This window comes from Cottoperca gobio, chromosome 13, assembly GCF_900634415.1.
Source record: "Cottoperca gobio chromosome 13, fCotGob3.1, whole genome shotgun sequence".
Classification (NCBI taxonomy): Eukaryota; Metazoa; Chordata; class Actinopteri; order Perciformes; family Bovichtidae; genus Cottoperca; species Cottoperca gobio.
Window position 1 is genome coordinate 8,321,409 of NC_041367.1, and position 12,725 is coordinate 8,334,133.

At 40.8% G+C, this 12,725-nt stretch overlaps 1 protein-coding gene across 1 annotated transcript; it reads right to left on the reverse strand.

Annotated features, from left to right (window-relative positions):
• Positions 1-1,268: 1,268 nt before the first annotated feature.
• alkbh8 (alkB homolog 8, tRNA methyltransferase) lies at positions 1,269-12,670 on the reverse strand. The gene is made up of 12 exons (XM_029446420.1): positions 12,481-12,670; positions 11,073-11,206; positions 10,859-10,959; positions 10,218-10,349; positions 9,680-9,775; positions 9,242-9,346; positions 8,336-8,406; positions 5,636-5,742; positions 5,161-5,321; positions 4,753-5,027; positions 2,556-2,705; positions 1,269-2,112 (listed from the first exon to the last, which is right to left on the reverse strand). The coding sequence occupies exons 1-12, from the start codon at positions 12,616-12,618 to the stop codon at positions 1,333-1,335; spliced, it is 2,250 nt and encodes a 749-aa protein (XP_029302280.1). The 5' UTR covers positions 12,619-12,670; the 3' UTR covers positions 1,269-1,332.
• Between the last annotated feature and the right edge of the window lie 55 nt (positions 12,671-12,725).

Here is a 12,725-nt window from a genome sequence, read left to right on the forward strand (position 1 = left end):
ATCAATGTTGCTATATCTGGGGGAGGAACACCTTTACATGTTAATTATCACTGCAAATGTCAAGCGATGGATTCCACAATACATGCTCAATAACACAACTACACACACACACACACACACACACACACACACACACACACACACACACACACACACACAGAGAGCAGGCTGCTTCACCTTAATCAATACACCGCTGTCAATAAATGCCACCCAACCATCTCTCCCCTCAGCACCACAGGGCTTTTATTTGTGTGGGTCCCAGAGGATTGAGGAGCCACAGGGATAATTTAGTGGGCGCTGTTGACCAATTACCGACCTGCCACAGAGGGGCCACAACAAATAACCGTACTACACTGCAACTGCCATCAATACCACATTATGCTACTATTCATTGTGTCTTTACAGTCATCTGGTAAAACTTAACTTGTTAATAGGATGTAGTGTGAACGTGCTTGAATGCAAAAAAAAAAAGAAGAATGAAGTACATTATACCGAATGTAAATTAAAATACAGCGTTGATCATCAGTTGAACACTAATCGACTGGCAACAACACAAAAACTGTTATTTCAATTGAATGTAATCCTAATGTAACATGTTAGGTTGTAGGTAGGTTTAATAAAGTGAAGTTTTAATAAAGTTGTACTTTGTGGTTACTGGCAAAACCAAAATGTCAGCCAGAAGCAAAGGCACTGTAAAAAGTCCATTAAAATGTGTACTTTAAATTTGTATCCGTTTCTTTTTATACTACGTCTGTCTATTTATATGCAAAATGCATTTACAAGGACTTTGATTTAAAACCTATGATGTAGTACTGCACATTAACTTTATTCATAACAATACTTGTAATGCTTGTACAATAATATATCACCATGAGTTGTTTCCTCTGTCAGACAGAAAACTAATCCTGTTTATTGTATGTGAACAAATCCCCCCACAGGCTGAAATGCCATGTTACACATAGGCTCTTTAACTTGAAAAGGTCGGGCACACACAGCGTTTAAAGCTAAGTGAATTCAGAGCAGACACTGAGGTCAAAGTCAGCGGAAGAAACAAAGTAGGGAGATACAGAGTATTGTTGATAATCCGCTCTACAGTGTATGAACTCTGTATTTACAACCTGTGCTTTTCAACGTCCTCTTCAAACTAGCGGCAGGTCAGTTAGCTGCATTTATATTCAGCAGAAGTGGACTGCAGGGCGGTTCAGACCATGCAACTGTCAAACCTTTCTCAGAATAATGCAAGAAGAGAGAGCACAACAAAAGGCAGGTTTTTTTTAAGTCATTACATTTATTTAATTAATTAGTCTTTGTTTACATTTCATTTACTCTAAATCAGGATTGTGTGACCTTCTCTAATATAACACACCAGTTTCCCTGGTCATGGTAGCTGCTCTGCACTGTGACGCCAGCCTCCTGAGTACACAGCTGCTCCAGCTCCCCCTGCTGGAACACATGGTAATAGCGGTGAAAAACGGGAGCTGGGATGCTCTCCAACTCTGACACTAGAGTAGAACTGGAGGCCTGACTGGTGTCGCCACTTGGACTGGGTTTAGAGTCTGGGCTGCGAGTGGCATCACTGGTGTCCAGACCTGCTCCAGAGGACATGTTGGAGTCCAAGCCCGGACTGGGGTCAGTTTTACAGTCTAATTTGTCAATGGAACTCGAACTATAGGCTGAGCTGGCGCTACCTGAAGTCTTTCTGGACTTCTCCTTCCTTCTCTCCTTCTTCCCACCCTCTCCTGATTCTTCCTCCACTTGTTTTTTCCCCTCTTTCAGATGCCAGGGAACCAAAAGGTCCTGGGTGTTGAAGGCTGTGCGGTTGGTGTGCACACTGAGTTTGCCTTCAGTCCCATCTTGTATGTTGTCTACAGGCGTGTAGTTGTCTTCTAAATGTCTGCTGGTAGGGATACTCGATTTCCTGTGAGGTTCCTGGCTGTCTTCTGGTGTGTTTCCAGGGGTGCTGTGGTTCTCAGGATGCTCGTTGTTCTGGTCTTTGAGGTACTTGGACCTCTGCTTGTTGTACTCTTGTTCAAAAGCCCAAACGTAGATGAGCGCTCGACCTCCAGGCTTCAAAAGTCTCACCAGCTCCTGCACTGCTGCCAGCCTACGCTCCTACAACACGCACAAACGTTTCATTTTACCATTTCTATCACATACTCCAAAGTAATTAACTAAGACAGGGACCAGAAACCAAGGCGTGTGACGGTCAGGAGAATCATCTAATAAAAGGATTATAAACAATTGAGGCAAAAATAATAATAACAAAATAATTGTTTATTTGTTTTTATAATATTATAATAATTTTCTATTTTAAGAATAAAACAACAATGACAATTTCAGTGTCAGCAAATACCAATCAGTGCCACAAACTACAGCTCCTGACCCATTTTTAAATGGAGAGATTTGGGATTTGTCCCATTTTCTTTAACAAAAAAAGGCATTTTGAGGTTAATAACTGATGAACAATTTAGTGATGTACTTGTTTTTTGTGATCATCTGTCAGAAAAGTTTCTATATTGTTTTGTTTTTTTAATAGGAATGACCAGTGTGTGTACCTGTGTGGAGAAGTGGTGTATGACAGCTATAGAGATGCAGGCATCACAGGAGGCTGTTTGCAGAGGGACACTGAGAGCATCAGATACAAACGCCTGGAAACCTCTCTCTGCACAGATCTGGACAAGAGCACTGCTTCGGTCACAACCAATCTGAAAAGAGATAAAACACACACACACACACAGACACATGGGCATACAACATCATTCACAAGCTGGATCACATGTTCAGTAGACCACAGGAGAAAGTCTTATTTTCGGTTGAACGTAGGGATGCATTCTTCATTTTTAATTTGACCCTATTTATACTATAATACAAAAATAACACAGAAAGCAGCGGAAACAAGGCCTAATTCTTCCGTAAGACAATAAGACGAGAGAAAGTCCAGAGACAGAGAAAATAGTAAACAAGGAATATGAGCATAAGACGTAAGAGATCAATTATCTACAGAGAATAAAACTCTTCAGAGAAGAACTGAAGAGTAGGGAAGCTGGAAAGAAATGTAAAATGAAGAGAAGAGGATTGGATGAAAGTAATGATAATTATTTTGCACATTTTGTCTCAGGGAGCAAAACAGTCAAGCTTCTTATGACCGAGGTGATAAGAGATGGTGAGGATTACTTCAATCTGTTACTGATATGCAAACACACAAGAGGTCGAGCTTTCTCATTTCAATTGAAAATGGAAGGTTTGAATTGAAATGGAGGTCGACAGTGTTAATCTGCAACGGGAGAGTGAGTGGGGAAGAGGGGAAATATAGAGGAGACTAAAAAGAAAGTGCAGAGGGAATGAAACACATTTCAGAGAGAAAAACTCAGAAAGTTGCCGTGCGACTGGCATGATCAGAGTGTTCTCAGTAATGATTTATCACGGTCTGAGTCAGGATAAGCTGCTTACACGCACCTCCAAATCCCAAACATGAATATCCCAGTGTGCATACGTAAACAGAAAATGTAGGATATTGCCATGGAAACTGAGCTAAAAACAAAGACAACCAGCAGAAATCGGAGTGAGAGCAACACAGGCCTCAGCACCGAGGATATCAGCCCTAGGTGTGATATTTTTGGTTTATTTAGCTCTTTTTAAACAAAACATGATGCTTACACTTGCGACAACTTAAAAACGAACAAGCTACGACCTGATTATTACAGCTATTTCCTATGCTAACAAGAGGACTTGCTGTAGAACCAAAGCATTAACCACATGACCGGTCAGACTCACACAAGGAGGTAAATAAGTAAACAGCAGCTTCTTACCCAAAGAAAGCATAATGATGCAAACCTTTGAAAAATATAGTTTTTAAATCTTGCAATAGAGACTTTATCTGAAGTAATAGTACAACATTTTGGGATGTAACCTTTCAGTATGTGCCTTCTTTCTGAGAGTGAGAAGATTCAATATGAATGTCTATAAGTGAAGTGCAGCACTTGAGATGTTAAGTTGAGCCTCGGTTAATGTAAAGTAGCGCTGTACCCATGTTGTTCTATTTACAGTCAAAGCTTCTATTAAGGGTTTTGAATGAAGCTTAAAATATCTGCAGTGACGTCAGCTCCCTTAAAATAAAACAAAATACTCAATTTAAATAAAAATGATTCATCGGATTAAATGAGTTAGCCTCGTCTAATGAAATCATGAATTAATATAACTCGTCCGTTTTATCAGGCAGGAGGCTAATCCAATAAGCTGCTCGCTCGCCCGGTGATACAGGTGTGTGACCCCTTTGTTTTTCAAAAGGCCAGACGCCAACAAATATCGATTGAAGCAGAATATTGTGTGAGGAAAAAAAACATGTGAATGATTACGTCTACCTTTTGGACTTTACAACGATCTGAAGTTATTGGAAATGTTTGGAACACACAAGTCGGAGACAACATCATGCAGCCACCACTGTAATCTAATTCCACACGTAGTATGATTCTAATAATATCAGCGCAGCCTAACCTTTATCTGAAACTGTACAGAAATACAAACACCAGGTTTAAAGATGGAATTAATAGACATCCAAAAAAAGAAACCTTGTTCTTTTTGCCTGAAGTTATGACATGGTTCTGCACATAAACAACTTGTGTGGTATTTCACAGCGGGGATAATCGAAAAAGCAGTAGCAATAAAAACAGAATGAAACAAGACATTTCCCCACAGGGATCACAGAAGTATCACGGAATTACAGACATTATGGTAACACATGATGACACTCACTGCAATCACCGCTGGGTTGACACCCAGGTATTTCCCATTTCCACAGCCCACATCAGCCAGCACGCTGCCCGGTGGGAGCGACGACAGGAAGTGGCAAACGCGAGGCCAGGGGGAGTGGCGAGTGCTGCTGAAGTGGGATGCGATGGCGTTGTACACCCGGTGCACATACTCCTTTTCCAGGAGGGCTGCGTCAGCATGGCAACAGGGCAGTGAGGGAGGGGACGGCGGAGAAGGTGCCGGGGGAGCTCCCTGACTGTCACAGGCAGAGGGGAAGGCTGAAGAGAGAGAGGGGGGGGGGAGGAAGGGGTTGAATGGTGAGATAAATGTGTCCATCACACTATATATATTATTGTCAAATGCTGGTGGTAACATATTTTGTGTTTTATCGTACACTTGCAAGGTTCTCACCACAGCGGCACGGTTCATGTCTGATCTTGCGGAAAGTGAAAGAAGTGCGGGTGCCCCTCTTGCTCAAAGTGAGATTGCTGTGAGTCCCGAGGTCAGGCGCTGTATGAGCAGGGGATTGTGGGTCGCGGGCCGGCACCGTGTCAAACTTACGAGGAGTTATCCTGAGAGAAGATAAGACACAGTTGTAGTAGGAGTTGACTTCCTCACTGTGACTGACAGAAGATGTGGATGTGACCAAACCCTGAGCCTGTCACTGGTTGTATCTTGATGTGTGAAGGGATTCAAATGTGAGACAAAAAGTCCACAGACAGACTGTATTGAAACACATTTTCTTTATGTTTCCTATATCGGTTCATGATGTTAGTCATGGCTGGCCGCTCCACTTATGCTCCCACTTTGATGGAGAAGAGGAAGAAAGGCCCCGTCACTCCTCTGCCAATGCACCTAAAGCTCGTGTCGAGATAAATTGACTCACCCGTGTGTCCAGAGGTATCTGCTCTCTCCCTTCATCACCAGGAGGCTCCTTTCTGGCAACACCACAGCAGCAAGAAGACCATCGGGGTGACGGAACTCCATCACCGTCTGCATTTAAAATAAGAACATTTAGACCCCTCAAAGAGGCAAAGAGCTGACATGTGGTTGTCTATGGCAGCAGAGGGATTGTGCCTATGATTATGGATGCACAGATAAGACTTTTGCTCTCCCATACCACAACACCCATACTGTTACTCAATCTGATAGCAGGCGCCCAGGTGGCATCCTTACTAGATGCCCGAACCACCTCAACTGGCTCCTTTCAACGCAAAGGAGCAGCGGCTCTACTCCGAGTCTCTCACGGATGGCTGAGCTTCTCACCCTATCTCTAAGGGAGACGCCAGCCACCCCTCTGAGAAAACACATTTTGGCCGCTTGTACCCGTGATCTCGTTCTTTCATGACTAACATGAATCATGACTAACATGATGGACCGATATAGGAAACATTGAAATTTACTTTAATGACACTGACAAAGATTGGATTTGGTCACATCACGGTTAATACCCAATTCTGCTTTATATGGTCTGGATCAATACATCCCTTCTTATTATTCTGCAGCTGCGACAGCCATTCTCCTGATACTCAGTATCAAACCTCAGTACTTTTAGTACCAATCAAATTGTGTCCATATCTTCAGTTATCGAAAACAAACGCTTCATCGTATTCTCAATCTGCCTGTTTAACAACTATTCTTACACTACCTCAGAGCTGCAACATCAATGAATATATACTTCTTTCCTTTTACTCAAACAGTTTTGTGTGACGTCACCCAGAGGGAGAAAAGCACATAAACTCTGCTTGCTTCCTCACTAACAACCAGCAGCAGCATCTCCAGCCCAGTGCTGGTGTTTGATCCTGATGTTTCCTTACAGCATGAGCCCTGCTGGGAAATTACATCTACACCATTTCAAACTGCATCCCTCCAACTTGTGACAGCAGGAAAATTGGATTTTGTGAAGTAGAAGCGTATGTGTGTGTATCTATATATATATATATGTGAAGAGAGAGAAGAGAGCGAGAGAGAGAGAGAGAGAGAGAGAGAGAGAGAGAGAGAGACAGGGAGAGAGAGAGAGAGAACTAAGAGAGCAGAGAGCGAGACGATCGAGACGAGCTCTCGTATTCTAGCCCCCTCGCTCTCTCCGAGCGAATCTGATATCCTCTCGCTCTACCCCTTCTCATAGCGCTCTCTACACCTGAGAGAGAGCGAGAGAGACAGAGAGAGCGTATAACTGGCCATAACTGAAATCTCACACACACACATTTTGAGGCCAATCAATAAAAAACTGTGGAATGTGAATAAATCGATGGAGATGCAGCCAGCTACACTTTACTACAAGACTATAATTCTCACACACACACACACACACACACACACACACACACACACACACACACACACACACACGCTGTGTTAATTCTTTTCTCTCTCTCTCTGCAGCCACACAAACAGGCTCAATAAACCTGTAAGCAACACTGTTTCATGTCACTGCAGACGAGTCTACATGCGTTTGATCAGTGATGACTAATTCAATTTAGTAGCTGAAAGTGAGATTTATTTTGTGACGCACTGAGGAATTGGATCACAGTTGGATTAACTTGTAACACCCACAGAGTAACACAATACTAACAAAACCACAGGGAATAAGGCCGCTGGTCAAAGATCTCCAGTACATTGTGTTATTCATGTGTACCATTGGATGTTTTTAGCATTTTAATGTTTTTCTTTTTGTTGAATAATGTATGGTGAAAAAAAAGGTTAACCGCTTTCTTATCATATTTCCATAAAGTGTTTTGAATATGTTATTTATATTCTCTATAATCATTACATCAACATATTTATAGAATCTTGATATCTCTGAGTTTTGTGTTGTAAATACTGCAATTAATGTGATGTGTACGTCATACTTGTGCTCAATAAATCTTTATTTTCTTCTGCACTGAAGAGCTAGGACAAAGAACACTCTACACACACACTACACACACATGCTGTCTGTTGGTCTGTGTGTGTGTGTGTGTGACAGATGCTGTGACAGCTGACAGCTGATTGCTAATAGAGCCTCTGCGTGTTCTGACCAGCATGGACAGATGGCTGTTCATCTGCAGCGGTCACCCTGCAGAGACTAAACCAGCATCACAGTACCAGGTGAATCGTCAAGGACAAAGCAAAACCCTCTGTTTAAAAAGGACAATCTGTATCTCATCTGTTCCTTAATTGTTCACACCATGTGTAACAGGGAGACACCTCTAACAGAGTCACTAACTACAGACTGTATCAACTGAAGGCCACAGTGAGCGGCAGATTATGACAATATGAAAGTGTGTCAGAGAGAGAAAAGAATGAGATGTAGTGAGCAAGGAGACAAAACATAAAAACAAATGTCTGATAGCATTACGTATATTTCCATTTACACCTGCCTTTTAACTTTGCATCGCTGTGCCAACACTTTTATATCTTTAAATGTGTAACTTTCATTTGAATTATTGGAGGTAGATATTGGCTACACAAGCTGATTGATGAATTGTATGATTGGGATACATTTCCATCCCACGGGGCTGTGGGGAGACGTTTCTCTGGACACTATGTTAGTTGGAGTTTGTGAAAATGTTTAAAATTACAAAATGATGGATTTACTTTTTACCTTTGCCCCCAGGCTCAGTGACATGATGGGGTCCTCAAAGGCAGAGTGAGTGTCCACGTGAGGAGGAATACCTGAAAATATTATAAAACATATATGTAGAATTAAAATAGATTCCTCAAGATTCTTTCAAATCTAAAAGTGTTTAGTTTCAATTTCTTTTGTTGGGTTTCTGATGGACCCCCTTGAACCATAACTGATGTGTGAAACTCAAATAATTCCGCGAATTAATAATAAATTTGACTTGATGTGAAGCATAATTAATTACCATACTAATATCAAAATCCTTATCTCAGCCCTAAAAGTTTTACTAGTACTTTAAATCTATGAACAAACGCCTGAAAGCAACCAAAGACTTTCATCATCCCTCATAGATGCATGTTGGAAAGGTTCTGCTGCCACCTTGTGGTATGAGTCTATAACATCTAAACGTGTGCCTTTACTTTGTTAGAACATTCAACTGAGTAGTTTTAGTAACTACAGGATCTGAAAACCTAATAAGTCTACTTTCAATTTCACAATCTTATACTTGACTTCCTCTCCACATACAGTGTAGCTGCAGCCTCTGAAGTAAGTAAACGACTCCACAGTCATTAAAAACATCTGTATTCGTATGTTTCTGTGGTTCCCACAGCTCTCTACAAGGCCCCCTATTAATCATTAATCAGTCATTCCACCATTTATTGATTCTTGAACGGCTCCCAAGTGTAAACGTGGATATTTCAGTAAATTATTTGTGGGTACAAACTATTTTAAATGTTTTATAAAATGTGATTATTTTCTGTCTCTTTAATTGTCTCCACATGTGGTCAGTCATGTTTACATAGCCTTGATGATAACCTGTGAAACTTGTCCATGTTGGTGATAAGATACAGGTGAGTCATTAGAGACATGACTGGAATCACTCACCCTGTCCAGACTCATACTGGTTGACAGTCAGCTGGTCTGGCATGATGTCGATATGTTTGTTCTTCACACACCGCTCCAGAACAGGTAGACAGTCCCGAGGAATACCTGGACACACAGACACACAGACACACAGACACACAGACACACAGAGAAAATTGAAATAAGGAGATATCGTACTGCATTTTTTAATTACAAAAATGAACTATTAATAGATGGTGATCCTCTGATTGACAATAAGAAGTGTAGATATGAAGATTTCTGAATCTTGGCAACAGACAGCAAAGCATGCAGTGCTCCAAAATCTAATCAGGGATTAACATGTTATCGTAGTGAAAGTAATATTAGCTAAAGCTGTGATAATACCACCCATAAAACCATGATTGTAAGAATATATCAAATTTATCAAAATATATTCAGATAACAAAAAGGCAAGTTTACCTGCAGGTAACGGCTTGTCCTTATCCACGTTGTTGTTGTCGTAGCGAAATTCAAAGCCATAATGTTTGACTCTTCTATGCTTCAGAGCTTTTTGAGCTTAAAAAGGCAAAAGAATGAAGTTATGAAATCAGGTTAACAAAAAAGGTTACATTTCTTGTATTTCTTATCTGAATTGTGGATATTAAAATGATTAATTATTCCTGATTCATAAAAACTATATGTCATCTAATATGACACTGTCCAATTACGTACTATACTTTGTACACTGAACTGTAAGTACCTGATTAGAGAGATGCATTACTACCTTGCAAACAAGACTTTTTCAATATTTCATTTTTTAAACAAATGTTTCCACATCAGCACTTTTCTTAGCTATTAGGACTCAGTACCTATTCTGTCTAATCGTTACACTGATGTTAGGTTCAATGTTCAAGACGAAGACTCAGGTTTAGGATCAAGTTCCTGCGTGATTATGATAAGTTCAAGATAGCAACTTATACAAGAACTTAAGAACCAAACACATGATGTAGCCCCTTACCAGTGACATCATTAATAGTAGAGGACCAGTCAATGGCAGCGAGCAGCAGAGCTTCTTCCTCCGGAGACACAAAATCCTCCACCAAAACTAATCCCTCTGGCAAAGGAACGGACGCCTCCTCTTCACAGGTTACTGCATACACACATAAACAGAACATACAGTTGTATTAGTCAAACGTTTTATCGCAAACTCCTGCTGTTATATGGAGCGCCTCTGGGGCCAATTCTCGGCCCTATACTTTTCTCTTTGTTAATGCTTCCCTTGGGTCAGATAATCAGTCGCTTTGGTTGGATATCCTATCATTGTTACGTGGACGTCGCCGTATGTTTCAGTAAATACTACAAAAGGCATTCTCCAGTGTATTGGCCAACTTGCCCCACATAACTCCAGGAATTGCCGTTATTGACCCATAATCGATTTTTCCTGTCTCAACTTTCGCAATTCATTTATATTTATTTACAGTAAGGATAACACTATTGGCTACAAACATTCCTATTGGACATGATTTCCAGAGCACAAAGCACACAAATATATCAAATGGCTGTCTTTAGTTATCCAATTTACTGTTAAAATATACGGTAAACAATGCTTCAAACGATTTATGTTTGCATCTGTGGGTGTCAATGATAAAGGCAAGTACCCTGAGTCGACATAACTGAGGTAGAGTGTGACGCTGGTCTCTCCACATTGAAGCTTTTCCCCATTGAGGTGGATGTGGGCTTTCCGAGCGCTCTCTTCAGATCTGGAAACAGAATGACAATAACAACGGTGTACGTTTTAAACCGAAATCTTGCAGGTTTTTAAGGTTTAAAATAACTTCCAGGTGTGATAGTTTTGTCTACGCAGCACCCGTACCTGTATGTGACAAAAGCATAGGGCTTGTGAGGGTGCATGATCAGGGTTTCCAGCTCTCCCATCTCTTTCAGCGCTGCAGACAGCTCCTCTCGACTAACACCGTTCCCCAAGCCACCATTAGCCACCACCAAACTCTGCAGAAGAGACAGAAGTAGATACAGACCAGTTTAACAAAAACATGTCCAAAACAGCCTGTCCTACCCCACCAGAAGGAATAGCTTCTTCCAACAGTCTGCTGAACCCCTCACAGTTATCCAACACTCAGTACACACTTAATTCAACATAAACAACGTTTTATAATTTTGTCTTTATCTGCTTTAATGTTTTGACTTATGTTCCGTAAGTTTTATACTCCTGAAGAAACGTTCATTCATGTTAACTTTAAAACGATACAGTACAATATACTTTATTGTCCCCGTATGGAAATTTGTCTTGCACTCAAAATGCTGCACAGGTGACACATGACATAACATCTTATTATATAGCTGCCTTCATAGTAGTAATAAAAACTTTTTTTTTAAAACATATAAACAAAGCAACATGTATTGAAGCACATCACAACCACATATTATACGTATTGCACATATTACACAACCAGTGATAAGAATAAGCAACACGACCAGTCTCTCCTCGTATAATGAAGCTATTGCACAACCCCCTGCAGCTTCAAGCAACATTATTTTTTTGAGAATGAAAATAATCGTTAGTTGCAGCCCTAAGCATGGATAATAAATGACGGATCAGACTCTCTGTGCTTGCCTGAGAACAGACTGCTCATATATTGACTGGAGGGACTGGTGTTCATTCTTCCCCATAACCTTCGAGGCAGTCTGTACCAGCCAAGCAAGCTTGGATATAAACTGTACAGAGGCGTTGCCACACCCCACTATGCTCTCTAATGCATTCTGGTAGAATAAAAACATAATCTTCTGATCCTACCCCATACACCCTGAGTCTGCTGTAAACGAGAACAGAAACTTTTAACATGGTCCTTCCAGCTAAATGTGTTGTACCAAGTGAGAGCCAGGGCACTTGAAGGAGTAGACCTTATTGTCCAAGTCACACATATAGAGTTCTATTTTACTTCTCATTTGTTCATTGTTCATTCTTTTGAGATTTCTTCATTTGCTAAATTCTAAACACTCATGCCCTGTTGTCATCATATTTAACTTGTCTTAGGATACGAAAGACCCAAGTCATTTCCTTGTGCAAATATGACAGCCTAGCTGATTCAGACTTGTGTTTACAATCATTTCAAAATCAACTTTGAATTGTTTTTATTGCGTCTAACAGCTGAACATAAGTACCATTTAAAAGAAGTAATGTTAACGTTGATTAGAAGAAGCTACATGTTAGCTAGATCTCGTCTCTCTCTCTCTGCTGTTTATAAAGCTTTATTTTCTGTTACCTTTGTAGGCTGCTGTGCTGTACTAATGCCTTCATGTTTCAGCAAAGTGTGACTCGCTTTTAACTGTTTACGAAGAACTTTCTTGTCCTCTTTACTCCTCCTGACCGTCTTCACGTTGTTTTCCACACTAGCATCCATGGTACGTCATTATATATTGTCCGGGTACAACAAGAATCAAACACCGAAGGTTCCCGATGATTGCCGAGAGCAGCACCAGCACAGTTGGCTTAATAGCATTACTGGCT

Coding starts and splice junctions, on each gene's coding strand:
- alkbh8 (XM_029446420.1), bottom strand. CDS start 12,618: ATGGATGCTAGTGTGGAAAACAACGTGAAGACGGTCAGGAGGAGTAAA. Junction 11,207..12,480: donor CAGCACAGCAGCCTACAAAG/GTAACAGAAAAT, acceptor TCTCTTCTGCAG/AGTTTGGTGGTGGCTAATGG. Junction 10,960..11,072: donor TATGCTTTTGTCACATACAG/GTACGGGTGCTG, acceptor TTCTGTTTCCAG/ATCTGAAGAGAGCGCTCGGA.